The 27,008-nt window shown below is 42.7% G+C and overlaps 3 protein-coding genes and 1 long non-coding RNA gene across 8 annotated transcripts in view; 3 read left to right on the top strand and 1 right to left on the bottom strand.

Moving 5' to 3' along the window:
* LOC115766895 (flotillin-2) overlaps positions 1–27,008 on the bottom strand; it is a 119,560-nt gene that overhangs the window by 31,938 nt on the left and 60,614 nt on the right. The gene's annotated exons all lie outside the window — the stretch shown is intronic.
* On the top strand, positions 357–3,249 carry LOC115766891 (glucose dehydrogenase [FAD, quinone]). The gene is made up of 2 exons (XM_030710964.1): positions 357–1,396; positions 2,193–3,249. Exons 1-2 carry the CDS (start codon positions 424–426, stop codon positions 3,095–3,097), a joined length of 1,878 nt encoding a protein of 625 aa, XP_030566824.1. The 5' UTR covers positions 357–423; the 3' UTR covers positions 3,098–3,249.
* On the top strand, positions 3,967–6,435 carry LOC115766897. Of its 2 annotated transcripts, XR_004018341.1 has the most exons (5): positions 3,967–4,322; positions 4,926–5,344; positions 5,396–5,988; positions 6,041–6,133; positions 6,262–6,435. It is a non-coding gene; the product is annotated as an uncharacterized LOC115766897 (long non-coding RNA). The 2 variants fall into 2 exon arrangements; XR_004018340.1 differs by having other exon boundaries at positions 4,926–5,988.
* Positions 12,335–25,733, top strand: LOC115766889 (glucose dehydrogenase [FAD, quinone]). Of its 2 annotated transcripts, none has more exons than XM_030710961.1 (3): positions 12,335–13,240; positions 23,173–23,423; positions 23,792–25,733. In XM_030710961.1, exons 1-3 carry the CDS (start codon positions 12,783–12,785, stop codon positions 25,165–25,167), a joined length of 2,085 nt encoding a protein of 694 aa, XP_030566821.1. In that variant the 5' UTR covers positions 12,335–12,782; the 3' UTR covers positions 25,168–25,733. The 2 variants fall into 2 exon arrangements, with proteins under 2 accessions (XP_030566821.1, XP_030566822.1); XM_030710962.1 differs by lacking the exon at positions 12,335–13,240 and adding an exon at positions 22,027–22,118.

Here is a 27,008-nt window from a genome sequence, read left to right as displayed (position 1 = left end):
AATTTGAGGCCCATAATTGAATGGGCCACCCCACCGGCGCTTATCAGGGGCAACCTCTAGTCGGTGGTCGTTTAGTATTTTGCAGTCGTAGCTGCGGCTTCGCCTTAGCTCTGGCTGCACCCGCTCTCGAATGTCACATCTAATCTCTGTGTGGCAGTGATAAAGGCGCGTCCGGCAGAGCTCGCTGTGGTGTATGGACATACACATAAATACATAACTATATATTATATACGCATTTGTGGTCTATTTGCAATGCAAATGGCGCAGGTGATTTACGGCGACGCGTGCGGCATGCGAATGCCAGCCGGCGGCCGGAGAGCGTACAAATGCCGGCTGCCGGCCACGGCCGGCGAACAGTAGCGCACGGACAGCGCCAGTGGGCAGAACGCCGGAGTATTCTATTTGAAAATATTTGGTACGAAGATGGAGTTCCTGAGCGCTGAGTGCGCGGCCAGATCGGCGGGCCCGGCCAATACGCTGATGTCGCTGCTGCTGCACACGCTGATTACCAAATTCTGCGATCTGAGCGGACAGCAGCAGTGGCCGGCGGATCGCGGCGATTGGCTGGAGCAGGCGGGCGGCTTTGAGGAACCATACGATTTTGTTGTCATTGGTGCGGGCAGTGCGGGCTCTGTGGTCGCCGGCCGGCTGGCGGAGCAGGCCAATTGGCGCGTCCTGCTGCTGGAGGCGGGCGGTGATCCGCCGATCGAAACGGAATTCGTTGCCTGGCACATGGCCACACAGTTCTCGAAGTGGGATTGGCAATACCATACGCAGCCGAACGGACGCGCCTGCATGGCCATGCTGGGCGAGAGCTGTCACTGGCCGCGCGGCAAGATGCTTGGCGGCACCAATGGCATGAACGCGATGATCTATGCGCGCGGCACACGCACCGATTTCGATGACTGGGAGCAGAGGGGCAATCCCGGCTGGGGCTATGACGAGGTGCTCAAACATTTCCGCAAGGCCGAGGATTTGCGCTCCACCCGAGCGGACTACAAGCCCGGCGATCATGGCGTCGGCGGACCCATGAAACTGAACAACTATGTCTCGGACAATGAATTCCGCTCGACCATACGGGCGGGCATGCTGGAGATGGGCTATGGCAGTGCGCCGGACTTTACCGAGGGCTCGTTTGTCGGCCAGATGGATATACTGGGTACCCAGGATGGTGGTCGACGCATTACCACCGCGCGCTCCCATCTGCCCAAGGATGCGCCCAATTTGCATATTGTGCGACACGCCCACGTCAAGCGTCTGAATCTGGACGACCAAAAGAGGACCGAGAGCGTCACCTTTGTCCATCGCGGCGGCAAGGAGTACACGGTGCGGGCCAGCAAGGAGATAATCCTCTCGGCTGGCGCCATTGGCAGCCCACAGATACTCATGCTCTCAGGTAGGTGCAGGCAAAGCCAAACAATGTATTCCAAAGCAGCCCAAGGTTGTCCAAGGTTTCTCAATGTCAAACTGCGTATCCCCAGCTAATCGCTGCTCTCTTTAATCTTTGCCCGAATCGCATAAACCCGATAAGATAGTCCAAAAATAATAATAGAAATGTTATGAATGAATAGTTAGAGACTTTTATGGCCGTGATAAGCTTATCCGATAGTTGTAGGTTCTATAAAGCCCAAAGAAAACAATAATAGCTTCTACATGCGCTTTATTCCAACGAAGAACACTTGACTCGGAGATACCTTTCTACATTCGTAGTGCTTGCTCAGTTGGACCCAAGCCAATACTCCAATTTGAATGCTTGCATACTTCTTTGAAAAAGGATTGGTCTTCCTTAGACCTTAGGAGCTTAGACTAGTCCTTGAGTATCACCCATTTGCTATCTATTCCAATCTGTTATTTTGTGTTAGACCCAACTAACAAACTATCCTTATCCGTAGAGGTCATCAGGTTCCTTGTTCTTGACTATGTTTTAATGAGTTCCGTATGCATCTTAGATTGGATCCTTTCTAGGATGTTCAGCCAGATTCGCAGCATATTAAGAGACATTATGAGATATTAAGATTCAGCATATTAAACTATATTTGACTTATTCGGTTTCACTCGGTAAGGTCCAAGCCTAAGCAAATTGGGTGAAAAGTTTCTGCAATATCCCTCTCAATACTCCATCCTCGCCCTTTCTCCCTCTAAAATCCCTGCTTACATCCCTCATGATAATAACTTCCCCCTACTTTCGGCAGGCATTGGACCCGCTGAGCATCTGAGAAGCGTTGGCGTGCCCGTCAAGCTGGATCTGCCCGTCGGTCACAATCTGAAGGATCATGCCAGCCTGCCAGTTATCTTCCAGATCGATAAGTCAACGGCACGTAAGCCCACCGAAGAGGAGCTGGTGGATGCCATGTACAATCTGCTGATGGGTCGCTACAGCAAGCTGCTGCATCATGAGGCGACTGCCCTGACGGGCTTCATCAATACCACCTCGCTGCATGGTCCCAATCCGGACATACAGACAACGAATTTCTTCAGCCTAATGCAGAGTCCGGAGCTGCGTGGCTATGTGGCCGCCACCGGGTTCAATGAGCGCGTCGCCAAGAGCATTCTGTCGGCCAACGAGAAGTCCAACACGTATATCACATATCTGCTGCACCTGAAACCCTTCTCAGCCGGCCGCCTGGAGCTGCAAAGCGCCGACTATCTCGACGCACCACTCATCGATCCGGGCTACATGACCGATGAACGGGATGTGGATACCTATATACGCGCCCTGAACATCTACAAGCGTCTGCCCGAGACGCGTGCCTTTGGCGAGCGTGAAGCGAAGCTGCACCAGGTCGACCTGGAGGCCTGCAATGGCCTGGCCTATCAGTCAGACGACTATTGGCGCTGCTATATACGCCACATGACCACCACCGTCTACCATCCGGTGGGCACGGCCCGCATGGGACCCGCCACCGATCCCACGTCCGTTGTCGATGCCCGGCTCCGAGTCCATGGCGCCAGCGGACTGCGCGTGATCGACGGCAGCATCATGCCCGATATTGTCGGCGCGAATACAAATGCCGCCATCATTATGATCGGTGAGAAGGGTGCCGACATGATCAAGGAGGATTATCTGGGTGGGGCCAGCCACCACACGGAGCTTTAATGTGCCGTCAGCCTGTGAATCAGCCTCCGAGTTCTGTTCGGTTGAGGTAGCTGCAGCACACACTTTAATCATTTATACGATCTATCTTTTTCTTTTTTTTTTTTTTAATATTTTGTAGTTAGATAATAAATTGAGCAAGCTTCAAAAACATTTGTAGTTGTATTTGCTCAGTTCACACTAAAAAGCTTAACATTTGTGGTTTGAAGCTGCGCTAAGGGCAAGAGCTTAGAGCAATTGCATAGCTTGGCGCAGTGGCTCTCAAAGTTTTCTTAAGTTTTTGCACAGTGCTTCTCACATTGGCTCGCAGGGCACTTTGAGCGCTTCGCGCAGTGAGTCCCAAACCGCAGTTGCAAGCGTTTGCGCATGGTTTAGAATGCACTTAGAAGGCTTTGCATGACACGAAAGCGCGCTTCGGCTTATGTTTATCTATGCAGTGGCTGTAAAACTTTGGTGGTTGAAAGCTGCGCTTAACTTGCATGCAGTGAGTTGCCTTAAGAGCGCAGTGGCCTCTAAAACATGATGCATGCTTAACGCACAGTTGCTCTCAAAGCTTAACCACAAATCGCACAGAAGCGCTCAATGCGAAAGCGCATTTCTACAATGACTTCAAAACCACACCGAGAGCTCTTAAGCCCACGCACATTTAGGCAAGTAGGCTACCGGCTTGGAGGCACGAATTGAGCTCTTGGCGCAGCGCAGTGGCTCTCAAAACTCTTTGTACAGTGACTGTCAAAACAGTAGGCCAGGTAATGGGTAAGCACTCTGCTTACATATTGACCCAGTTCGAGTGTATTAAAGCAGGCGGCGACACGGAAATTGTCAGCGCCCGACTCAGGAGTCCAGCAGAGCATTGTGGGGAGCTCATTCACCTTCTGAGTTTTGTAGTGCTAACATCTAAAATTGTACAAAATTCGTTGTGCTTCAAAATTTGTTATGTAAAAATGGACGTCGATTTGGAATCAGTTGCGGGACCTTTGATCAGATTTGGTTATATAAAAGTGTCGGTAGAAGGAGATGAAGTATCAGAGTTGAAAGTTTTGGACATGTAGTTTGTTTTTTCTCTTTGTTGTTTTATTTGGTTACCAAGAACACGTTATAAAACACAAAACACAAAAACACAAAGACACGGTTAAAGAGATTTTTTGCTGGCCTTGCAAGTTTTAACATTGCTGGAAAAATTTCTTTATTGAAAATGCAAATGGGATTTACCTTTAACAACGCCAAGGTAAGTGCAAGCAGCGGTAGGAAAAACGAAGCTGTGATCCTGCCCTTTGCTCCATTATGGCATATGCAAATATGCAATATCCGAACATTTAAATATTCTTAATGGTATAAAACCACAACCCACAATTGGTCTATCTAGCTTTTATAATCATCGAGCTGTGCTCAAATAGAGATTAACCAATATGACAATAGGAATAACAAAATTTACTCGGTTCTGCGTATGGCATATGGGGTGTTAGAGATACCTGTTCAACTCATTGGGTTCTTACCCATTTTCAATGGATTCAGGGTGTTAATAACGTCTATAAGGCATCAACTTTCTTGTCCAACTGTACGAGCTCCCTAGATTTGAATGGCTGCCAAAATTTATAAATAAATATGCTTCTTCCTTCCCTTGGTTTTACTTAAACAATGCTTTTAAGCGAATGATTCATTCTGGCCAAGTAATGAACAGTTTCAGCCCAGCAGCTCGTGCCAAGATTTACAATAATTAATAATTAAATGTATAAAATAGGCGTCAAATTCCGAAGAGAAAGGCCGAATTAAATGTTAAACAAACTAGTTGCTTATTCAATTTTGTAAATTAACATTAATTAATTTGCAGTTCGCCCATTTGAAGTTGGGCCTTATTGGCATTGGCATCATAGGGCATATGCAAGAATGCCCATAAATAATGGCAACATTGATTGGTTTGTGGAGCAAGGTCCGAGGACGACGGGTTCCTTGTGTTTGCTCCGCTGGTTCAAATCCAAATCAAATTTGAAAACTAACAAAAGCTGAAAGAAGACATCATTCAAGTAACTCTGCAACACACACACACACACACACGCACACACACTCTCAAACACACACACGGACACAAAATATGAAACCAAGTTGGAGCTTAGCCTAAAATTGCTCTTCTGCATGATTATAAGCTTTATATATTTAATGTTGATACAGATTAGAGGCCAGGAGGCTGCCGATATAAATATATTTAATAGTTTTTAAACAACGCTGACCCAAAAGTAGTGTGGATTAACTGTAAGTAATATTATTTTAATTGTATTTATGGCTAAAGGCAAATTCCTTCAGTTCAAATTTAGTTTCATACACAAGAATGTGGAGCATGGTCCGAGCCCCAACTTGTGTGTGCTTCATTTCCAATTAGAATGCAAAAAACACACAGGACTTTAAGCAAATGCTTTAATCGAATTGTTGCGATAGATGATATTCCGATCAATATATATATACGTGTGTATATATCTAAACAATTCCAATTGACAAAGCAGGGGAGCAAGGTCCGAGGAGAAAATCCCTTGTGTTTGCTCTCGGTTATATATATATATATATATATATATATATATATAGATATAACATATCACGTTGTTCTTCATTGGTTACAACAATAGCAACAGACTCTCTGCAACTTGTACATAAATACATAATCGAACGAGAGAACGACAACAGACAGAAACAATTATATAAAGAACTAGGAAGCCAGGAAATACGCACACAACACAGACAACATACAACACCACACACACCCACACACATTATAAACAAACCCCAACACCACCCATCCCTCCCCCAAGAATCACAAGATCAGACATCCCCCAGCCCCTACCCCCCTTTAAAAATCGAACGCGATGGGGATACTTGTTGATATTGGGGACAATTCACACGAGGTAAGTACTTTTTAAATTGAAAGTGAAATAATTCAAGACTCTCTATTTTCAGACATATTAACAATTGAATAAAATTTTTAAAAATTTATAAAAACATTTTCTTAATCGTTGGTTGGGGCACAGACTCGGCAACTGGTGCGCACAGGTGAGTGCATTCTCTTTTTTGCCTTTCTATGCGATTCTCAAGTGGAAGAGTGGAAGCTCTAGCACATTATTTATTCTCTTAATCCTCTCTTTTTGTTGCACTCGCCCAATCTTTCCCATCTCTTTCAGTTGGCGCGAATTATAAATATTTATAATAATCTCCTGACGTCGTCGCAAATTTTCAGTTCACATCGCAAAACTACTCACGCCTGTGGATTCGACTGCCCCCAGTAGTTCGTCTTCCAGCATCAAATTTATATATTTGTTATAAATAATTAAAATAAATGAAAAAACATGAGCTTATGTAACGCTCTTTTGTTGAATGGGTCTGGGTCGGGGTCGGATGCATGGCTTTTGCCAATTGATGGATAGCTTTCACTTTCAGCCCAACAATTAATCGCTTCAAATTTTGGCTCATTGTTATGCCGCGAATACCACTTGGCGCCCCACAACGCAGCTGGCGGCGTACCGATGGCAGTTAATTGATGTATCGCACAAGTGCCCCCACGCAGCGAGGGGGCTTCAATTCGGAACTAGCAGATATTCCATTTTGTTGTTTCAGCTACTTTGCAGGGTAGTTGGCTTGAGATTCAATTTCAATAAAGATTCAGTTTTAATCGAGCTACCGTACCTAATTTGCCAAGACTAGCTCTGAATAATTCGAAATGTAATTCATTTGCATAAGGCAAATGTATGTTAACAAGCTGGCAACACAGAATTTGCAAAAGTATATGTTAGCCAACAATCTGGCAACGAAACATAAGAGAGCAAGCGTTCCCCTTGAAGTTGTAATTCTGCAGCTGCCTAAAAAAATATTTAATTTAATTTAAATATAATTTTAAATTTAAAAATGGCTATATCTGGCAACGCTGGAATTGGCAGAAGTAAATCAGTCTGGCAACGAGAGATTAGAAAGGAGTAAGAAGTTGCAATTCTACAGTAACCTAACAATAATTTGAAATTAAAAACAAAATGTAGTTATAGTTTTCAAAAAGGCTAACTCTACCTTCTCAATCTGGCAACACTGAAACTGACAGCAGTAAATATCAGTCAACAGTCTGGCAACGAATGATTAGAAGAGAGCAAGCGCATGATGACTTTCCATTTCGTAAATCTCTGGTACTTCATCGCAGTATACTTCTCTCGAGTATATCTCTTAAGACAGTCGTGTGAGTAATTCTCCCAGAATATTCCCCCAAGTAACTCACGGTAAAAACAGGGACGTTATCGTTGGCATATGAACTAGTTCCACATAGTAAGCGCTCTATGGCCAGGCCAGAGGATAGAGTTGGGCAATTGTCGCACACATAACGGACATAAGCTGTTGGCCGGGTTGGTAATACGAAATCGAGTCGGTTAGTCTGTAAGTACGCAATGAGATCCATGAGAGATGCGTTACGCAGATTTGACAATGAATTACGAGTGAGCGTGGCAACGATGACGGGCACAAATTCATTTGCAGGCATTTAGGCAACAGATTAGATGAGAGATGTCAGCCAAGAGCTACTTGTTGCCACAACCACCGTGTGTGTGTGTGCGGTAACCCACATGCGAGTACTACACACGTGTATCTGTATCTGCATCTGTATCTGTATCTGGGAAGTTACATCCGAGTGTTGCGGTTGCTGTGGTTCGCTTGTAAGTTTTGGGAATAGGTCACGTAGTGCTCGTGCAATATGCCACGCTCCGTTTGGCTTTGTGCTTGGTCTCAGCTGTGCGCACTTGTATATTACATATATATACATATATCTATATACACATATATTGACAGTTACAAATGCATAGATACATTTGCAGAGCTTCAGATACAAATGCATGTCGCACTTGCCGCCTTATGTTCGCTGCAGCAAAATGCTTGTCATTTAATAAACTTCATATTCGATTCATTCATTCAATTGCCTCATGCGAGCTAATAGAAATATGTTTTGCAGTAATTACCCGGCGTTGCCCAGATTAAATTAATTTAAACATTCAACTTACAAACAAATTGTTTGTGGCTTTCGTGTCAATCGAAATCGACAGTATTTGAGTTGGAAATAATGCTGGTTTGAACCTGCGATCTCACGCTTGCTAGTTCAACGCTCAGATACCTAACCTAACCTGCTTACTTGCCGACGATTTTCCTACAGTTTTTCTCCACTTGAAGTTCGAACTATTCAAAACTCCATTTTAGCTGACTTCCCATGCAAAATTGTGAAAATTGATCATCAATCAGGTCAAAATCTTTTGTCAAAGAAATATCGCGGCACACGTTATGTCAACCGGATTGCCTACAACTACTGCTGCTTCTTCTTCAATTCACATACCATAATCATTGTGCGTCTTGCGAGTGTTTTTGCATTTCACTTTTAATTGCTTTTGAGTAAATTTCGGTGTTGATTGGGAAAGTGACAAAGAGCTAAATAGATAGAAAACGAGCCGGAAACTTGTGTGCGCTTTATTATGTGCCGTCCGTAATTGTAGCGGAAGTGGTTTATAGTGGGTCACTTAGCCACCCAACCATTTCCCAACTATTTATCATCTCGCTATGAAAATGTTAAGTGTTAAGCTAAACAATTGCCAAGCCAGCGGCATCCGTTGCCATTGCATGCGACTAAATGCAGGAGAGGGGCTTAAGCCTAATTGAAAGACTTGAAAGACTCAGCAGATAGTAAGAGAACGGTTTATAGTCGAGGTGTACCAAATATCTTAAGGGTAGGTGTGAAAATGGGAAAAGAAATAAAGCCATGTCGAACAGCGCCATCTGTTGGGCCAATAGGGCATAAGATAGATTGAAGGCCTCGCAATAATTTTCAAATCTTAATAACTCGATTATTTATAGCCCAACACTTGTGAAATTTGAATTATAGTTAGAAAAGAGCTCACAATTAACGCATACCAAATTTCGTAAGCCTCAGTGCAATACATTTGCCTTTATGGGCGCAGCACGAGAGCTTATTGCACAACCCCAGAGATTGCCCCCGGCCATAAGTGCCTCATGCGCTGCACATTCCTCAATGACATCGAGTCATAAATGCCCCACTTCTCAGCCCTTGACCATTCTTGGATGGCAATAAACGACTTCACATCCCATTGAAGGGCCCTCTCAGCACATGGCCAAGCTCTACAAGCTGGTCAACTTTATTTGGTTAGTGACGTTTCATGTTTTCTTTTTTGTTTAACGGCGCTCGGGCAAAGCGTTTGTCCCCAGCGGAACTGACACATTTTCGCATGGAAAAGTCACGCACAGCAAAGAAAATGCCCAAAAATAACATAAACAAAAACCAAACCCGATCGTCGTCTGACCTTGTGACATTAGCCATATCATCAGCTAGAAAAACAATCCCATCGCATATCGACCTGGCGTCGCTTCGCGCTTTTTATTGTCGCTCTGTTAATTTGCGGTCATTACATTTTGTCTCGTCTCTTCTTCTTCTTCTTTGGGCGGCGGGGGCGGCGGCGGCTCTTTGAGGGCAAACACGGAGGAGCCTACTCGCGGGGTGCCCCCCGCTGCGACCCCCTCTCCTTTGATTCGTTTGCGTAATGGATTTCGATGACATTCAAACACTTGATTGAGACATGTGCGCGCGGTTAAACCTTAGGCAGGTGGGAGAGTACCGTTTTTTAAGTGTATGTTGTGCTACATTTTCTATTATTCATTTCGGCAGAAGAACCGAATCGAGCTTGATGTCAACTGAATGAGATTCTAATTGAGAATCCCACGCGCTAAATGCCAGCGAGTGTTAATAACATACATACGCCTGTTATGCTTAACAGCTGTGAGATGCGCTGTTATGCTAACAGTAACAAACCGAGCTTAACAGTTGTTCTACAGACGAACAAGAACTGCTTGTTATGTTACGAAACTTATGTGAAATGCTTAATGCAAGCACCAATTCTTTGATATCTTTTAGTGTATTATTATAAAAAGTAATAAACATATTAAAAATGTATATTAATTTATGATTATAACAATAAGTATGGAACATATTAGATTCAAGCCCGTATACTTGTTGTTCAGTTATCTGACTTCGTTAACTTATCGCCTTCAGCTTTATTCTGCATGCCTTTTATATGAATATTTCAACGTGCTTCCCAATTCGAACATAAATTCAATACACCAGTCAAGCTTATACATTACATGAATTTACTATCGCGTATTTATTGCAGTTCTAACAGCGTCACATTAACAGACACAGCTAGTCAGCGACTCTGTTATCCCGATTTTACACAGATTTGATCGCTTTACATAAAACCGTTTATGATGGAAATAAGATAATGATACCCCTCGCAATATAGTCACAACCGTATCAATATAATAATTAGGTAAACTGTGTGTAATTGTTGTTCTGTTATATGCGCTTTAACAGCGAAATCGTCACTTTAACAGCAATACGCTCTGTTAGTGAACGAGTATTATAGATACTTGAAACATGAACATGTAAAGAAAATGCATATCATTAAATATGATTAAACATCATTCAATTCATTCGTTCCATTGAAACCAATTGATTGGCACACACCAAAATTATTGTTTTCCTGCGGGTTTTTCCAATCATTTTGGCAATTGCGACTAACATTTCGAACAGGTTTTTTGTTTAAAACAATTTTTAGCAATTCTTCTGATACAATTTTGCATCCGCTGCCTGAAGAGATGACGACATTAATTCAGTTCCTTATCTCCGCTGGCTTACGTGAGCGCACACACACACCCCACACACCCCACACACTCGCACACACTCGCACACACTAGCCGGCAATCGTTCGCTAAGTGCACATAACTGTTAAGTGAGCATGAAGGTCGTTTGGTTAAGTGAAATAAAAAGAGAAGCGATTGAAGTAAAGTAAGATGCGAAAGAGTCAAAAAGAAAACCACAAAAATACAAAATGCCCATCGGCAGGCGAATTAAGCTGCCAGAGAGCGCTGCGACAGGAGCGCCAATCGGTTGCCAAACGGTTCGCAAACGGTTATGCGCTCGCCATGATATCGAGCACAACAACATGTACGTGTACTCAACCGTTTCGCAACAGCTCCCGCAGCAGCAGCAGCAGCAGCCGAAAAGGAGCCAACTAGCTGGAACGCGCTGCTCTGCACCGCTCTCCCATTGCGCTCTGTCTGTGTGTTAGTGTGTTTGTAGATTAGAGAGGAGCGCGTGTTGAATTGCATGTCAACACTTCAATATATATATGTAGATTTTGATTCACGAATTGCATTGTAAAAAGAAATTCTCAATGATTACCAGTTGTACAGCAACTATTATTCAGATTTGTTAATATCTGTGTCATAGTTAAATGGAGCTTTAAAAGTCTATAATTGAAAATTGTTTGATATCAGGAAACAATTAACATAATATAGTTAAATTGAAATAAATTTGGCAGCTTTCTGCATTTAATGCAACTCTAATTTCAGGAATTTCCAATTTCCCGGCGACCACAGTCTATTTTAGATATACCTTTCTTGAAGAAAAGCTTTTGTCAATTTATAAATATATCTTATCGCAAAGTTAAGAGAAGTACCTCGAATGTGTTTAGTTTTAAATAGAGAAATCTCAAAAAATACTGCTTAACATTATTTTATGATTTTTTTAGGATATATTTAGCTTTTGTACTTGGAAAACACATGAAATTAAAGATAGACAGAATTTAAGGATCAAGTGCTGTTAAAATGCTGCGAGAAGTACTGCTTACATATGTATTTGATCATAAAACAACAGAAGGATGAACTAAGAAAGGAAAACAGTAGCGAACACGCCAAAAAGTGTAAGGATAAAGAGAGAGCGAGAGAAAAAGGGAATGAACGAGAATAAGAGAGAGAGAGAGAGAGAGATAGAGAAACAAATGGAGAGTAAGTAAGCGTCAGTGAGGTAAATGCTTCTTCGTAGATAAATAATATAATATCTTCTACATTTTCCTTTGATGCTTGTCATTTATTATCAAGTTGGATTTCAAAAATTCCAAAAATTCCAGCCAGTTCGTGCTTGGCTCGTGTCACGCGCTCCGCTCCAGCTCAGCTGCAGAGCGACAACTCGCAGACAGAGCTCCTCGGCTGACGAGCTGCGCAGGGCGAGCGCATGCGCAACCGCCTCGGCCTGAGCTTCAGCTGCGGCGGCCGCTTAAACGGGCTTGCAACAAGAAATGCGAAGCAGACAAAACGTCGCACACGAGTTGCGTTTGTGGCTCAGAAACGCAGCGGCTGCCAAACAAGTCGGTTGCCTTTTTTTTAGAAAATTTTTTTTTTTTCGGGTAAAAGAAACAATTTTTTTTCTTCGATACGCCTCGAACGCGACGAGGAATGCAACGCGACTCGCACTTTTGTTTATTTATTTTCAAAAAAAAAGAAAGAAAAGAAACAATATTTTTTTTTTTTTGTGGTATTTTCTTTTGCTGCCCAAATGAAAGTGCACAATAACAACAATTGTTGATTGGTGAACGTGACGCGTGATTTGTGATTGTGAATGAAAGCGTGCAAGGCGAATTCTTGACTAAAAGAAAGAAGAAATTGAATAAAAGATGTGCTGAGTGCAAGACACCAGACAAAGGAGCGACGCGAGCAGCGAGCAACGTTTAAGGATAGCAATCAAAGCGGAGCTCAAGAATTGAGTGAGAGAGAGAGAGGGAGAGAGAGAGAGCAGGAGAGTCCGAGGGAGAGTGCGATATATTAAGCTGTCATTATGGTTGTTGTGCCTGCCCTGGGCGCCGCCGCCGTTTCGGTGGGCGGGCTGCTCTTCAAGGCAAGCGCCGCCTCGAAGGCGGCTGCCGCAGCGGGCGTGGCAGCTGTGGGCGCTTCGAAACTGGGCCTGGGCATAGCCAGCGCCATTAAGCTGACAACCGCCGTTGTCGGCGTCGGCAAACTGACAATTTTACCATTTCTAATCGCCGCGATAGCCTACTATAATTACGATCTGTTCGATCCCGAGAATCGGCCGTTTAATGTGCCGCAGGTGGAGCTGGCCTATGATTTCATTATCATTGGCGGCGGCTCGGCGGGCACGGTGCTGGCCTCACGTCTGTCCGAGGTGCCGCACTGGAAGGTGCTGCTGCTGGAGGCCGGCGGACAGGAGACGGAAATATCGGATGTGCCGCTGCTCTCGCTCTATTTGCACAAAAGCAAAATGGACTGGAAATATCGGTAAGCCGCACAGAACCTTCACAGTGACCCACTTTGCTCTGAGGGACAGTCGAGCAGCCAAATAGCTATAATGACAACAATATAAATGCCGACAACAACTAGCCCCAAGTACACAATTGTCATTCGGTTTGCCACCTTTCGGTCAAGTCAAACAAAACACGCCCCGGCGACTGGGCCGCAACGAGCTGCTGCCGAGTCTGAGTCTGAGACTCGGTCTGAGACTCGGTCTGGGTCTGGGCCTGAGTCTGAGTCTGTCTGCTGATGCGTCACATTGATGACTCGCCATTTCCATATTCAAATCCATTTAGGCCAATCTCTCGGCTCTTGTCGCTTGGCTGTTGACTGTGAAATGCCTGAATGGCCAAGAGCTGCGCATCGTTCATTGATTTAGACCTTTTTCTCATTGGATGCGTGTCCGAGTAAGACAACGTTTATTTCTGGCTAGCCAAACCAAGGCTGCAAACCGGTTCGCAGCGGGAATCCCAATCTATTCTTTACTAGCTAAAGCTAGCTGTCAACAAAGCCAGCCGAACCATACGATTTTTATGCGCCTAAACCAAAATCATCTTATACAAACCTATGTCCCAGGCGTATATTGATCTTGATCTTGATCTTGGTCTGTGCAAACGCATCTTTCTCGGGTGATACAATAGCTACAGATTTGAAGTTCAGCAAATGTATTATACTTAGCCATAAGTAGAACGCGTTAATCCTATTTCGATAAACCCAAATCTATTATATCGATTAATATTGATTTTGAGACATGGTTTTTTAAGCATAACTCGAGGATTATAGAAGCTAAATACACCAAACTTGGCATGTAGGTCAACATATAATATAAACAAATGATAAATAGTTCAATTTTTCTCCTAGAATTGGAAAGTAATATATTTATACCCTGAACCCTTTGAAAGTGGGTGAAAAGGATGTCATGTTTTTGTGCAAATATACATATTCTTGATCAGCATCAATAGTCGAGTCTGTCTGTCCGTATATATGAACGCAAGAATCTCAAAACCTCTAGAGACTTGAAATTTTGAACGTAGGTCCTCCAAGTGCCCCAGCCCAGTTGGAGTTTCTCATAGTCGATAACTCGATAGCCCGTTTCCAAGCAATCGATAAAAATCGATATCGAAGCACTGCTTTTTGAGGAAATCTCTCTCTTAGAAAAAGAAGTTAATCAGAAACGCAGTTAACTTTTTATGATTTAGATTGAATTGAATAAACGTATCCACCATGAAAATACATCTTAATATCAACATTAAAGCAATCATAACTACGAATATACAAGATTGATTAATATTTCAGTTAAACAAAGTTGATTACATTTTCATTGCTTAAAGCCAAATGTCAACTAAATCGTTTCCAAATCGTGTTTACCTTTGGCAACACATTCAGCCACAGACTTTGCTGGTCGGCTTAGCCCAAATTTGAAAAGCCAAAGTTTGTCTAGTCTGACGCTTAGGGCCCAGAGCCAGGCTGGCAAATCGAAATATTTGGTTTGATAGCGCTATTCATTTACCTGGCTACACACCTTCAGGCTCGACCACAGCCTCAACGCTTGGCAACGCTTTCAGTTAACAGCAATCTGTCAAAGTGTTTGGCTATTTGCGATCTCTTTTCACACACAAATGGCAAATGGACTTTATGGGGAAACACTTTGCCTATAGACTGTTTTAATTTGCTGCCAAAGCCGCATTGGACCATGCAGATTTTTGCATTGAATAATGCATTTATAATGAACAGAAAAAAGCAAATAGATAAATGAGAGAAAGATAAAAGAGAATGCACTCTACAGTGTGCACATTGTGCAACAAAAAGCCGCCTGTCATATTTTCTATTAACAAAAGGAGCATAATCGCGCAACAGACGGAAAGTATCTTCAACTACATAAGGCATATATCTAAAAGTTAAAGATTAAAATCAGCTACTTCTATCTGTCTTTATTATCTCGAAGACTCTGATAGTTGGAATTAACAAATTATGTATGTAGGCTCGTCTTTGTCTCTCAAATCGATAAAGCCTGCGTTTGGGCACGTACAACTCCGAAATTCGGAGTTATCAAAGGCCAATATTAGAGACATTTATTAGGAGTATGCAAACAGTTGCCGTTCAATGCTCGACAACTTTAACTGATGCTTAGCTACGCAAAATGTCAAGAGTTGACAAATATTACTAAAAGTAAAAGGCTAAATTTAGACAAAGAGTTAACAAATAGTAAAGGAAGAATAAAGGAAGTTGTCATGAAACCTCGTACACTATATCATATAGCTGGCATAGGAAGAATTGGTTAAAGATAAAATTCTTGTATGAGAACTGTTTTCGTTAGTCTAGATAACTTAATTAAACTAAGCATATAACAGTTTTGCCATGCATATAAGCAATATCTTATCAACATGGTATTGCTTTATAATATAGCTCTAGGGAAAAACTTTTGGAACCTTCATACTATTATATGCTAAGGTGTTCGATGTTAAGGCTATAATATGACATTTTTTGAATTATGTTGATTATACGAATGAGTTTTGATATAGATCATTCTGTTAGATAGATGCTAAGGGAAGATTTCTTGGACGGACTCAGCTCCAACAAGCTTCATTTCTACCCCTAGCATATCTGCAAAACCTCCAGCCACATGTCTTAAAGAGTATTTAAAGGTCGGCATGCTGCTGATAGCTGTTCCAATTTGTGTTATTTGGTAGTCAAAACTCTTGAGCGTTTGCTCGCGCTGCCTACGTGACTTGCAGCTTGAATTGCTTGCGGTTTTTAGAACGAAGAGTCCCCCCACGAATAGAATCGAGTTTGCAATTAAATCAAATAAATGTGCCTCACTCTCTCTCTCTCTCTTTCTCTCTCACTCTCTCTCTCTCTCTCTGTGTCTCTGCAATGAAAACTCTTCTGAAATTAGAACGCACTACCGTTAGGAACAGTTTGTTTTTAATCTCAACTTTTCTAACTCTTGAACCTGATCACCTGTTGCTAGCCACCTGTCTGCTTATTATTCATGAGCTGGCGTTTATTTTGTGTTCGAACGCTTTTCAATACCGTAATCTATTTAACTGTTTCGGTAGGGCCCGGCTTGGACCCTGCCCTGTAGCGACCACAAAAATTTCACTTTTATTCGAGCTAGTTCGTTTTTTTCGCTCCCTCTCTCTCTCTATATATATATATATATATATATATATATATATATGCGTTTTTTTGGCTAGTCAGAATTCCATTGGCATTAGCATGCGGCCAAAAGCTATTAGACACACACACACACACACGGACCCACAATTTCCAATTGGAACAGCGCAGAGCATTTCCATTTTTCATTTCATTTGGGTTCGCTTCGCTTTGCGGCGCCTGCATTTGTTTGTAATTGAATGCAACAGAGCGGGGCAGTTGCCAGGTTTGTTGCCTGCCGCCTCCCGGCTAAATGCATACGAAATCGATAGAGAGACACACACACAGCTACACACATACACCTGCGCCTACATTGAATGGAGTGTGTGGCAATCAGCGCCTGTTTTCCGCGCCATTGCATCACTTTCGCGTGGCAGGGGCAGCGGTGGCGGCCAATCAACAACAATAACAACGGCAACAACAACAACAACAAGCTGCAACGGCGATTGCATGTTGCCTGTTTAGCTGGCTTTAGCTGGTGTGCGATGGCTAAGGTTAGAGCCCTGTCCCCACGGGCGGCAACCTAATCCCTGGTCCAGCATCGTTTACATATTTTGGTATTTAATGTTTGTGCCGCAATCGGCCAGATTCGAGTTGTGTGTTAGCTCTTAACCGAAACTGAAATACACTGCTTGCCACATCGTTTTTGTTGCACTCCAATGATTTGCATGTGGCAAATGTATTTCGAAATATGATACACAAATATTTGGAAATATATATTGAACATTTTTCAAGAATTCGTGCATTTTTTTTTCGCGCTCAGCCTCTTTTTTTTTCAAATCACATGCCATGTGGCAACGCTTTGGCGCGCTGTTACAATTACAATTACAATTACATTTTGTAATCTAACAAAGGAAATGTGAAATAGGGCAACGCTTCTGCACTGAGCTGCCAGTAACTTTTCTTTCTTTTACACTTATTTCACAGAAAGCTACATTGATGTTTGCTTTATCCTTTTCTTTTAGCGAGATAATTTGAATATACCGTATGGCAACGCTATGTCGCAAAGATGGCAACCTTTTTATTTAATATTGTCGTAGACTTGACCACAGTTAAGCCTTTTGCTAACAATATTTGCGTTTTTTTAATTTGTTATGAATTCTGTTTTAAGCTATTCGCGCTTTTCAGACAAAATTTTATATCGTATGGCAACGCCATTTACTATACATTGTTGCTTCTTCTTTAATACTCCAGCTTCTTTTAGATCATCTCAAAGCTAAATAGAGTTTTTTTTGTGATATAAATAACCAGGTGGCAACACTATCCGCCTAACGCGTTTTTAATTGTATGCATATACAAATATGTGGCAATATCACGTCAAAGAGTTGACAGCAGCTTGTCAAGGAATCGGTCGAATAAAATTCATAACATACAAAACAGAACTGTGTCTAACACAAACAAGACATTAGTTGCCATACATGCAAAACACTGACAGGTGGCAACACTGCCTTCAATTGGAACAACAACATGGTGCTTAACAACATGCTAAATTTGCAGTAGTTTACTTTAGCAGTAGGTAGAGCAAATGTAAATCAAGCTATGTAACAGTTGTGACGCGCTTTTACATACAGTTGACGAGCTGTTAACAGGCACTGCATAAGGGGTTAGCTGTGGGGGTTAACTAGGCCTTAGTGGGTTAATTGGCGGGGATTACCAATGCCTTAAAATCAACAAATTTGGATTTTTACAGCGCATTTTGCAACATTTGACTCTTGTGTGGGCAATTAAAATGCTGTTAAATTAATAATGTTGGTAATAACAGCGAAGCTTAACATTTATAGTGATAATGAGTTCTTGGGCAACACACACACACACACATACACTCAAACACACGTAGATTAGGAACACGCCCATTAGGTTCACACACGCCTGACTCCAGAGATCAGGCTAGTCATCTCCTGCTGCAGATCTGTTGCTGTTGTTGTTGTTTCTTATGTAATGCCTGAACGACCCCAACAAATCGGCATCGTTTGGAGCATGCAGTCATAAATGTCATCGCCGATAGTTAGCGCCGAAAAGTGCATATATTCGCCTGGCCCGACAGCGAACACCCAAAGCGAATGCGTTCGGATGTTGCACATCAATCAAAAATGTTTGCTGGCCAAAAGCATGAGATGAAATGCTGAAGGGGCGGCCAGGTGTGTGTGTGTGTGTGTGTGTGCGAATTTGTAGAGGAACTGGCCCGAACCGGCATATCCTACAGCAATTTCTCAATCTAAATGCGACGAATGCCAAATGGCCAAAACCGGATCGGAGCACATAAAAGTGGGTTAATCGGTTACAGGCTGGAAATGGTATGAAATGAAATGAAACACCAGACCAGATCGGAGAGGCAACAGCAACAACAACAACAACAACAACAAGAGCGACAAGAGCAACAACTGCAGCAGCAGCGCTGAAAGTTGAAGCGAGCTGCCTGCGCGGCCTGTCTGTTTGCCTGGCTGGCTGGCTTGCTGGCCAATTGCAATGAGCACAATTGCCAATCAAAAATACATGAAACGCAAACAAGCAACAACCAACAATAATAAAAACAGCAACAACAGCGTCTCAGCTGGTACGTGAGCGCGACAGGCTTCAGTGAGTAGCTTTAAAGTGAAAAAAACGCTCAGCAGAGATGTTCGAGAGATTGGCCAGTAAGAGATACACACACACACACACACCCACTGACTCACTCACACACCTGTCACTGATATGTCTAAAGCGTCATCAACAATTTTTGTGCGCTAAAAAACATTTCACAATTTTCCTTTTCTGCCGATTTTTTTTTTGTTTGGGGCCAGTGCAAATCAAAAGACTTAGGACACGAACTTGCGCGCACTAACAACCAAATTAGGCAAATAGCAAAACATGTCAAAACAAGTGTTTGCAATTATCAGCGTGACACAAATGGAGACCTTGACTTCAGTTCGCGACATCTATATACATTATATAGATATATATCTAATGCATAAGTGTCTGGCTTTTTACTGGCCAGTTTGTTCCGGCTGTCAATTGAATTTACATTTAAATTTGCAATAATCGAAGCACAAAATGTCGCTGAAATTAGTTTAACAAATAAACAACGAGCCCATCATGCAAATGTGTCTGCGTTTAGTTAAGGCTTTAAATGTTAATGTGACGCTAACAGCGTGACGTTAACATAACTATAAAATAAAAAGCTGTTTAAATTCCACTTGATGTCAAACTCCAGCGTTAAAAACCCAAACAAATGCAGCTGTTCCACACAATTGTAAACGAAAAATAAGCTGACATCGCCTTAGGGCTTAGGAAATACATTCTTAGCATGTAAAAGACATACTAAATAGATAATAGATCTTCTGGTTGTTAACAGAACAGGGTTATTAAGAGGTATTGGTATTGTGACAGGCAGAAGTAGGCTGCTCCGAGCTCGTAATAGCCAGGCTTAATCTAGTCAGATCCGTATGGCAATATATTCTGATTTTCTAGATATTCTCATTTCAGGCAAATGTCTGCAAAGATCCTTTCGTACTTTTTCGCTCTGAGTTATCTTTTACTTCAACAACATTTGTATTATTCCAGATAGTTGAAGAGTTGTCAACTGCTCGCAGGCTTTGTGCTTAATTCGAGACTCAATTTATATGTTAATATACAAGCGCCATGCCAATTTATATATATGTGAGTATATAGATGAGCATATTTATACATATATATATTTATATATGGTTGGCATTAGCCGGCTCAGGCTGTGACTCCACTTAGTTGGCATTTGAAACGCTTCGAAATGGCAGAGCATAAAAGAAGCGGGGCGAGCGTCCATAAATAACTAATGTGCAAAATAATTGCCCTCCCAGAGAGGGCAAGCAAAACTGAGCTAACAATAATTGGTAACATTTATGTGCGCCAACTGTTAAATGGCTAATAAAAATACGCACACGAAAATTGCGTCACATGTAAAATGAAACGTGAACTGCGAAGAGCAGAGGGAAAGTTCAATATTTAATGACAGACTCCGGGCCAAGTCGACTCGAATAACTCGAATGATTTATTGAGTCAAGGCGCATAGCCGAATGGCCGAACTACGCCCAACAATGCGGCACAGTGGTACGAAAATCGATGCCAGCTGCCAGCCGCCAGCTAGCAGCTGACAGGTGGCAAGTGGCGCCCAAAAGAAGAGGGCCAAAACAAATGCCAGCATATTAATCAAGTCGCCAGCTCGGGCAGGCGTGAAGAAGCGCAAACAATCAAAGCCAATGCACAATAAACAAACATAGATAATCAGCAGCAAATGGACATGAATCAATAAACTAGCACCAACAACAACAACAACAGCAACAACAACTACATGACATTTAAACACTTTCATATCCGAAACTCTGACTCTTTAATCTTCAATTTACTGAACGCAATCTGAAGTCTGCCGTCTTCCATCTGCATCGATCTTTGTCTTGACTTGACCAAGTTTTCCGCAACTGACATTTCGTTTCCTTTTTTCTTTATTGTTAATTATCAAATACCCTGTATATATTTGTAGCAGTCGGGTGGGCATCATGTGTTGTGTGGTCTTGTCAAGAAGGTAAAAGAAGCTCTTAAAAACCCGTTTGCAAATTAAATTCCCGAACTGCAAGCCGAACTGTACTTTGGTTAAATTTGATGCTCGTTGTGGGGCAATTGTTTATTAAAGATTTAAATTCTTGTATCAAATTTTGGGAATATGCGACAAGCCGAGTTTTGAAGCCAAGCCTGAACTCATCAATGTGGAAAGCCAGGTGCATGAGGCTCGAAGGGTTAAAGGCAGTTGGTTCGCACCGTAAACCGACCATTTTTTTTTTGTGGCTTTTCAGTTCTGTTCGATTAACTTTCTTTGTGAACTCAGTCGCTGAATTTCAAAAGAATTTCTAATTAGCTGTGGCTCAGCGATTCAATGAATACGAATAGTATAGACTACTTAAAGCCCATTAAATGTTTTCTATATATTCTTGATTTATTTCCCGAATCGAACTATCGAATACAGTAGCTGAGCTCAGTTACCATAAAAGCTAGACATAACAATTTTGGTATCTAAGATCTCCTATGCTTATTATTAAAGAATTTCATTGGAGATTCCGATTAGCTCATCGCACGGCCGAGTTATGCCATAAAGCCAACTAAATATATTCCCTATATATTCGAGAGTTATTCTATTCTATTAGATCTTACTCAACTGTTTAATACCCCTAAGATATTTTCTCTATGTTCCCAATTTATTTCTTTATCGCATGAACCAGCTGAACTCAGTTCCAATCAGAGCTAGGCATAGTAAATTAGCTAACTGAGATCTCGTATACTTAATTTATCTAGAGCCTATTAGATATAAGCATTAGCTCTCCGAACTTTCAAGTTATGCCGTAAAGTTCATTAAATATTAAATATTTATACAAAAAGCAACTTCATAGTGCAGAGCTAATCGGGCAGCTGTGCACACTCTGGAGTTGTATTCATTCGACTTTAGCAATAGATTTTACAGGGTATTTGCTAGTCGAGTGCGCGTCTCTGGGGCATGCTTAATTGTGTTGTCATGAATTAAGTTAGCTGCAGTTGTGCTGCACTTGCTGAGCTCATTGTTGATTGTTGTTATTTTCATTTGCTGTCATTCAATTTGCAGTTCGTGTCGCCTGCCGACTGCAGTTTCCTGTATGTTTAACAAACGCGTAACGGGACAATGGACGAAACTAATTAGCGCAGCGAGCGAGCGGAAGAGGGTGCACGGCAGGTAGGCGGCTAATTAGATCAAAAGTTGTAGGCGTTTTGTACACAATTTGTAGTCAAGCGACGAAAGCTGGCCGTGGGAGCGGCAGGAAATTCCTGACTAAACTGTTGTAGACCCTCAGGCCTTACGCATGATGAAAGAAAGGCAGCGAAGCAAACATTTGGCAACAGATGAGCCCGACTAGCAGATACCCTAGACTCGCCTCTCCATACTATTTGTGGGAAATGCAGTCTTGGGTAATAAAAAACATGTTTCAAAATCGATATTTATCGATATTATGAAAATGTGTAGACTCTGTGCCTTTTGAGAGCTACTCAATATGGTTGATAACTGCAGTATAGCAAAATGTTTCTTTATTCTTCACTAGTTAATTGGCTCAAAGTAACCCACAAAGTTGAGAAATTTGCTTGTCTTGATTATTGGCAACAAAGTCAACAAAATTTTGAGCCCGAAGGCAAGCCCAAGACTCTCGCAACTATTCATTAATACTCATTGCTACTGATAATGAGTACTTTGAGTACTCTGGTATTTTAATCCTAAAACGTACGCTCTTGCCCCAAGGCAAACGAGTTAAGTGCCAAATAATGCCGCAGATCATGTACAATTTGTGGTCTGAGTTTCAATTGCACAAAGCTTTTTCCTAATGAACAACACTGAAGGCAATTGTTGTTGTTGTTAGTTGTTGTTAGTTGTTAGTTGTTAGTTGTTAGTTGTTATTGTTTGTTGTTGTTGATGCTGTAATAAAGTTGCCCACTGGCCAACAATTGTTGCCCCGTCTACGTTTTGTTGCCAGCTTCTGTTTTGTTTGTATTACTGCCGCGGACGGTCAATGGCGCGTACAAAGTGGCTGTCGCCGCCGGGGAAGGGCGTGTGGGTGGGCGTGGCCCTTGAATAGGTTAGCTAATGCGATTTTATTGTCGTGCGATGTTTACCTGTTGATTAATGATGAAAGCCCTGCCAACACATTTGCTAATTGTTTACATTTTCTCTATCATCTCCATTTCTCTCTCTCTCTCTCTCTATCTTCCTCTCTTTCTCTTTCTTGCTCTCTCTCTAGCACACAGCCTCAGCCGACGGCCTGCCAGGCCATGAAGGACAAACGCTGCTGCTGGACACGTGGCAAGGTGATTGGCGGCAGCTCCGTTTTGAATACGATGCTCTACATACGCGGCAATCGGCGGGACTTTGATCAGTGGGCTGCATTCGGGAATCCCGGCTGGTCGTTCGAAGAAATACTGCCCTACTTCCGCAAGTCGGAGGATCAGCGCAATCCGTACCTGGCGCGCAACAAGCGCTACCATGGCACAGGTAAGTTCTCGTACAATTAACTAACATTGCCCGACTACATTAAAGCGTTTTTAAAGCGTCTTTAAAGCTTTAAGTGCTTGTATAATTACTTAAAGCTTTCGGGTGCTTTAAGAGAATACTCCAATCAGTTGAAAGAAAAGCTTTTTAGCTGTCTATAAAGCACACTTTTAAAGTTGTCAAATGCATATGATCTGACCTACAAGCAGCTTTAGCTTTAAGTTAATTTTCAAGAGCTTTCAAAGCCTAACACAAAGAAAGCTGCATACATTTAATTTCTTCTGTTGCTTTCAAGCAGCTTTCCCGCACCTCCCCTTTTTAGGCTTTCGTCCACCTTGAAATAGTTCAATAAAAAAACACATTCATTGCAGGTGGTCTCTGGACAGTGCAGGATTCGCCCTACAACACGCCCATTGGGCCGGCCTTTCTGCAGGCCGGCGAGGAGATGGGCTACGATATCGTCGATGTGAACGGAGCCCAGCAGACGGGCTTTGGCTTTTACCAGTTCAATATGCGTCGCGGTTCGCGCAGCTCCACGGCCAAATCGTTTCTGCGACCGGCCCGTTTGCGCTCCAATCTGCATGTGGCGCTCTTCTCGCACGTGACCAAGGTGCTGACAGATCCGCAGACGAAACGCGCCACCGGGGTGCAGTTCATCCGGGATGGCCAGCTACAGAACGTGTACGCGACGCGGGAGGTGGTGCTGGCCGCTGGCGCCATTGGTAGTCCGCATCTGATGATGCTCTCGGGCATTGGCCATGGCGAGGAACTGGCCCGCGTGGGCATACCGCTGGTGCAGCACTTGCCCGGCGTCGGCCAGAATCTGCAGGATCACATAGCGGTGGGCGGCATTGCCTTCCTGATCGACTATCCCATCTCGATTGTGATGAAGCGCATGGTGAACATCAACACGGCGCTGCGGTATGCCATCACCGAGGACGGGCCGCTGACATCCAGCATTGGCTTGGAGGCGGTCGCCTTTATCAATACCAAATATGCAAATGCCAGCGATGATTGGCCGGATATGAACTTCATGATGACCTCCGCCTCGGTAATGTCTGATGGCGGCTCTCAGGTGAAGACCGCCCACGGTCTGACCGATGAGTTCTATCAGGAGGTCTTTGGCGAGGTCAACAATCGCGACGTCTTTGGCATATTCCCCATGATGCTGCGGCCCAAGAGTCGCGGCTACATTAAGCTGGCATCGAAGAATCCCCTGCGCTATCCCTTGCTCTACCACAACTACCTCACCCATCCGGACGATGTGAATGTGCTGCGCGAGGGCGTCAAGGCGGCGATTGCCGTCGGCGAGACGCAGGCGATGAAGCGTTTCGGCGCACGCTTCTGGAGCAAGCCGCTGCCCAACTGCAAGCACCTGACCCTGTTCACCGACGAGTACTGGAACTGCTTTATCAGGCAGTACACGATGACCATCTACCATATGAGCGGCACGGCCAAAATGGGTCCGCCCAGCGATCCCTGGGCCGTGGTGGATCCACAGCTGCGGGTTTACGGTGTGCCCGGATTGCGTGTCATCGATGCGAGCATCATGCCGGCCATTACCAATGGCAATATACACGCACCGGTTGTCATGATCGCCGAGAAGGGCGCCGATCTCATCAAGCAGCTGTGGCTGACGCCCACCACGAAGCCGACGGATCAGCAATGGCGCACCAAGCGTTCGCTGACCGCCACCAATGAGACGCGCGCGGAAAGGGTGCGACAATGGCCATTGCCAAGCGCGTAGCTGGCGCGGGTGCGGGCGGCGGGTTTGAGTTTGAGGGTGAAGTTGTGAGCCGGCCCGGAGGCATATGCTGATCAATCAGTGACAGTTGCTTAAAGTAGCTTTTTGAGCTTGAGAATTATTTTGTGGAAAAGAAATGAGAGACAATCGAAAGCGCATCGTGAACAGTTTGTAGAGCTTTGGGCTTCAACTGAGCTCAATTGTCAGCAGTCAATAGAATTAGGCTTAAATTAATCTTTAATGTGCTTTCTTAACCATTTGCCAAAGCTCGTTTATCCTTTCAAAAGGTTCTCGTAGCGTGCTATCATGCTTAATACTGCTTATAAGCTTAGGCTCAAGCTTTCATGTGCTTAAACTTAATTTTGGTCAACTAACGTAAAAAAGCTCGCCAAAAGCTTTCGTACATTTTGATGAATTGAAGAAAAGGTTTCCATTTCAAGATTAATTTTAGTCAACTTAAGTCAAATCTAAAGCAAAGCTTTTAAAAACTTCCCCTCACATAAAATAATTTTCCAAGGCTCATTCTGCGTGCTGTTGCTTGCACAAGATTAATCTCAAGCTAGAGCTTTACTTTAAGCTCGTGTCATTGAACCAGGCTCTTTAACCGGGAATAGGTTTTAGTTAGTTAATTCTCGTCGCATGTGCGCACATCGCACGTTTAATTTATTAAGCTTTAGTTCGCTTTGCTGCTCCTATTTCTGTGCGTTGTCCTTAGTCAAATAAGCGCTTCTTGTAAATATCGAGTCATTTATGCTAATACGTTTGTTTGTTTTATACATGGATATACATATATACTTTACCTACATATATATATACTATTTTTTTTGTGCGAGTGTCTGATACTAAATATGAACCATTTTTTTTATACTTCGCCGCGTACACTTGGAGTACCTCAATTAGCACTTAAGTTGGAAACGAAGTAATCAGTGTTTGAATTTAAATAGGTGTTATATTAAACGAATACAAATAAAAGAAATAAAAAACCGATAAACAACAAGCCAGGGAAATATTATTTCCCAGTGCTTTCCAAACCTGCGCATTTTTAGCGAACGCACAAACCGCAATCTGCGATCAGCGAGCACACAAACCTTAAGCCTTAGTCTACTTTACTATTGACTTTACTGCGAGCTTTTGCTGTCGCTGCCATTCCAATAGCTTAGCTTAACTTTGAAGCTTACCTGCAATAAAAAAAATAAAAAACGTTAAAGTAAGCTTTGGTTAAATGCAATATATAAGTAATATAAAGCTTGACTTAATTTAAAAAACCTATTAAGCTTTTACGCCTTAATGCAGTTCGTATATTTTGGTCTTCTACTTCTTATTCATTTAGGCCGAACCCAAGAGTATGCGATACAAATATTAGTTCGAATGTTGAATTCGAATTCCTCAAGTTGAGTCTATTTTCTAGAGTTCGCATATAATTTTTGGAAATACCTTTCAATTCTTTTAAGTTGAAAAGAAAGTAATATTATATGATATATATATACATATATATGATACATAAAATATATAACATGATAATGAATAATGCTTTATCGAACGAAACCATTTGTAACTAGCTACTTGAATCAAGACTCTACAACTTATCTGAAATGAAGTAAAATTTGTATCACATTCAAGATCTTTAAGCTTGCTTCGCGAAAGAAGTACGAACAGGCATGCCTTGGGACCATCCATTAGATCATCCATCATTCTAATGTGACATTATTCGTATAAATGTACGCATCTATCTATATGCAAGCTTACAATACAAAATCTGTTGAATCTGTCACGTCGTCGGCATAAGATACACGTTTAAGGCTTCGCACGGAACGTGCAAAACTTATCAATTAGATAATTAAGGA

The sequence above is a fragment of the Drosophila novamexicana genome, unplaced genomic scaffold, assembly GCF_003285875.2.
Source record: "Drosophila novamexicana strain 15010-1031.04,08,12 unplaced genomic scaffold, DnovRS2.1 tig00001270-arrow-arrow-pilon, whole genome shotgun sequence".
NCBI classification, from domain to species: domain Eukaryota; kingdom Metazoa; phylum Arthropoda; class Insecta; order Diptera; family Drosophilidae; genus Drosophila; species Drosophila novamexicana.
This window is presented reverse-complemented; position numbering and strand designations above follow the sequence as displayed.

What these genes read in the sequence shown, in the direction of transcription:
- LOC115766891 (XM_030710964.1), top strand. Translation starts at nt 424, where the DNA reads ATGGAGTTCCTGAGCGCTGAGTGCGCGGCCAGATCGGCGGGCCCGGCC. An exon ending in ACAGATACTCATGCTCTCAG is followed by an intron (nt 1,397 to 2,192) that starts GTAGGTGCAGGC and finishes TACTTTCGGCAG; the next exon opens with GCATTGGACCCGCTGAGCAT.
- LOC115766889 (XM_030710961.1), top strand. Translation starts at nt 12,783, where the DNA reads ATGGTTGTTGTGCCTGCCCTGGGCGCCGCCGCCGTTTCGGTGGGCGGG. An exon ending in AAAATGGACTGGAAATATCG is followed by an intron (nt 13,241 to 23,172) that starts GTAAGCCGCACA and finishes CTCTCTCTCTAG; the next exon opens with CACACAGCCTCAGCCGACGG. An exon ending in CAAGCGCTACCATGGCACAG is followed by an intron (nt 23,424 to 23,791) that starts GTAAGTTCTCGT and finishes CATTCATTGCAG; the next exon opens with GTGGTCTCTGGACAGTGCAG.